The sequence below is a fragment of the Octodon degus genome, unplaced genomic scaffold (genome assembly GCF_000260255.1).
Source record: "Octodon degus isolate 3935 unplaced genomic scaffold, OctDeg1.0 scaffold00442, whole genome shotgun sequence".
NCBI classification, from domain to species: Eukaryota; Metazoa; Chordata; class Mammalia; order Rodentia; family Octodontidae; genus Octodon; species Octodon degus.
The window spans coordinates 32,361-35,539 of NW_004525018.1; the positions used below are offsets into that span (position 1 = coordinate 32,361).

General features: G+C 42.7%; 1 protein-coding gene across 1 annotated transcript; it reads left to right on the top strand.

Annotated features, from left to right (window-relative positions):
* The first annotated feature begins 1,539 nt into the window (after positions 1-1,539).
* Positions 1,540-2,677, top strand: Plekhf2 (pleckstrin homology and FYVE domain containing 2). Its single transcript, XM_004648571.2, has one exon. It carries the CDS (start codon positions 1,540-1,542, stop codon positions 2,284-2,286), a length of 747 nt encoding a protein of 248 aa, XP_004648628.1. The 3' UTR covers positions 2,287-2,677.
* The last annotated feature ends 502 nt before the right edge of the window (positions 2,678-3,179 follow it).

The following is a 3,179-nucleotide window of genomic DNA, read 5'->3' on the forward strand; positions in this document are numbered from 1 at the left end:
CTGTGTTGTGCTCTATACAGGAACAGGCATGGGAGTGCTCTACTTCCCAAAGAAGGTGGAGTTTAGCTGGCTCTTCTCCATTAAGAAGTCACACTTAGAAACACAAATTACGCAGTAGGAAGAAACACCTCTTCTCAGGGCACTGGTGTCTATAAACGAGTTTGTTGCGCTTTGCCCACAGCAATGAATGGGAGAGAGAACAATTTTCTGAAGTTTCTCTGCACCTCCAGCTGGAAAGTCACTAACTGCACGCAAGCTTTCTATTAGGAGAGTGAATGATTTGCCACTCTTTTCAAAGGGCGGAACTGTGAATTCCTTTAGTTACCAAAGTGACGTTTTAGTCACAGTTCTGTTTTGCGCTCTATACAAGAATAGGCATTGGAGTACCCTTCTTTCCAAAGTACCTGGAACATAGCTGGCTCTTTCACACTAAGAACTCACACTTAGAAATCCTTATCATGCAGTAGAAACAAGCTACTCTCCTTAGGGCATTGGAGTCTACAAACGTGTTTGTGACTCTTTGCCCATAGGAATGAATGGGAGAGAGAACAAGCTTCCATAGTTTCTCTGCACCTCCAGCTAGAAAGTCACCAACTTCAGCGATGATATCTCGTAGGACACTGAATGATTTCCCACTCTTTTCACAGCACGGAACTCTGAAGTACTTTAGTTACAAAAGTGATGTTTTAGCCAGAGTTCTGTGTTGTGCTGTATAAAGGAACAGGCATTGGAGTGCCCTGCTTCCCAAAGTAGCTGCAGCTTAGCTAGCTCTTCTGCATTACGAACTCACACTTAGAAACTCATATCATGTAGTAGAGACAAGCAGCTCTCCTCAGCGCACTGGAGTCTAGAAACGTGTTTTTGCCTCTTTGCCTATAGGAATGAATGGGAGAGAGAACAAGCTTCTGCAGTTTCTCTGCACCTAGAACTGGAAAGTCATGAACTTCAGGGATGGTTCCTCTTAGGAGACTGAATGATTTGCCAATCTTTTTATAGCTCGAAAATGTGAAGTACTTTAGTTACATAAGTGACGTGTTAGCCAGAGTTCTGTGTTGCGCTCTATAGAGGAACAGACATTGGTGTGCCCTGCATCCCAAAGAAGCTGGAGCTTAGCTTACTGTTCTGCATTAAAAACTCACACTTAGGAACACAAATCATGCAGTAGAAACTTGCAGGTATCCTCAGGGCATTGGAGTGTACTAAAGTATTTGTGGCTCTTTGCCCTTAGGAATTAATGGGAGAGAGAACAAGATTCTGTAGTTTTGGGGCTGGCCCGGTTGCGCGCAGGGAGAGGCCGGCCCGGCGGCCGTTGTGGGCTTCCACCAGAGGTGTGCGGGCGTCACCTGCGAGTGGCTGCGCTGGCCAGCCCCCAGCCCACCGCGTCCGGATCCCACAGGCTGCGCGGGGCCGTGGGCCGCACACAACTTGCGAGGCCGTGGCGGCTGATGGGCTGAGCCCACGCCCGACATCTGCGAGAGGAGCAGTATAACCTTCGGCGCCGCCGCCACTGCCCGCCCTGGGCCGGGCTATTAGCAAAAGATGTTGGATCGATTAGCCAACAGTGAAGCAAACACTAGACGTATAGGTATAGTGGAAAATTGTGTTGGAGCAGCTGGTCAGCCCTTAACTATACCTGGACGAGTTCTTATTGGAGAAGGAGTCTTGACTAAATTGTGCAGAAAGAAGCCTAAAGCAAGGCAGTTTTTCTTATTCAATGATATTCTTGTGTATGGCAATATTGTCATCCAGAAGAAAAAATACAACAAACAACATATTATTCCTTTGGAAAATGTTACTATTGATTCCATCAAAGATGAGGGTGATTTAAGGAATGGATGGCTTATTAAGACACCGACCAAATCGTTTGCAGTCTATGCTGCCACTGCCACTGAGAAATCAGAATGGATGAATCATATAAATAAATGTGTCACTGATTTACTCTCCAAAAGTGGGAAGACACCTGTTAATGAGCATGCTGCTGTCTGGGTTCCTGACTCGGAGGCCACTGTGTGTATGCGCTGTCAGAAAGTAAAATTCACACCTGTTACTCGTCGCCATCATTGCCGCAAATGTGGCTTTGTTGTATGTGGGCCCTGTTCTGAAAAGGGATTTCTTCAACCCAGCCAGTCCTCTAAGCCTGTGCGGATTTGTGACTTCTGCTATGACCTAATTTCCACTGGGGACATGGCGGCATGCCAGCCCGCCTGGTCGGACTCCTACAGCCAGTCGGTGAAGTCTCCTTTAAACGATGTATCTGATGATGATGAAGAGGACAGCAGTGACTGAGGAATGTTTGGAAATATTGTTCAGGTGTGACTGAGAATTCAGTTTGGGGGGAATGTCTAAGCACTCTCAATTCCACTCGAGCCATGACTTTGCCTGAGAAACTGAACCTCTGTGCCTCACTAGAGTCTGTAGGAAGTAGGTCCTGCCTCCTCCTCCCCTGCCCGTACTCTTCTTCAGGGATAGACTGTTGCAAATGGATACAGTTTTGGTTTCTTATGCTTATTTCCAGATTATTTTCTTGGGTTGGTAAAAATGTTTATTTAATAGATTCTGTACCACATTGTTATTTTTATTTCAGTTATATGGGAAAACTGAAAGCCCAGAAGGATGGAAATGAGTTTAATATGATCACTTAATAGTATTAACTTTTTTCTAATCATCCTAATGATTATGACACCAGTGACAAAAATACTGTACATGATTTGGAAATATTTTCGCCTTTTCTTATACCAAGTGGTGCCTTATTGTAATAGCACTGTTACATGAAATATAAGCCCTCACTAACTCATTTTTTGGTTTAAAAATGCTTTAGTGCTCTTTAAAGTAAAATATGAGTGCTTATGAATGGGTATAATTAGGAAAACTCATCTGACAACTATAAATCACTAAATTTAAAAGGTATCCTTATTCTGTATGAATAATTTTCCCATAAAATAGTTGTGATGTATTTATGTTTTGTAGGTTCCAAATTATTATTGTAAAATATATACTTTAATAATGGCTTGCTCTTCTTGGGAACTTGATTTGAAGATTATTATATAGAAATGTCATATTGTATTAGCTTCTACTTTTAGTAAGATGTTTTTAGATAAAAATTCATCTGCTTTATTTCTAAAATGAAAAATCTTATAAGACCCTTGAAAATAATCTCTTAAAAATTCCATGATAGAGTA

Coding starts and splice junctions, on each gene's coding strand:
- Plekhf2 (XM_004648571.2), top strand. CDS start 1,540: ATGTTGGATCGATTAGCCAACAGTGAAGCAAACACTAGACGTATAGGT.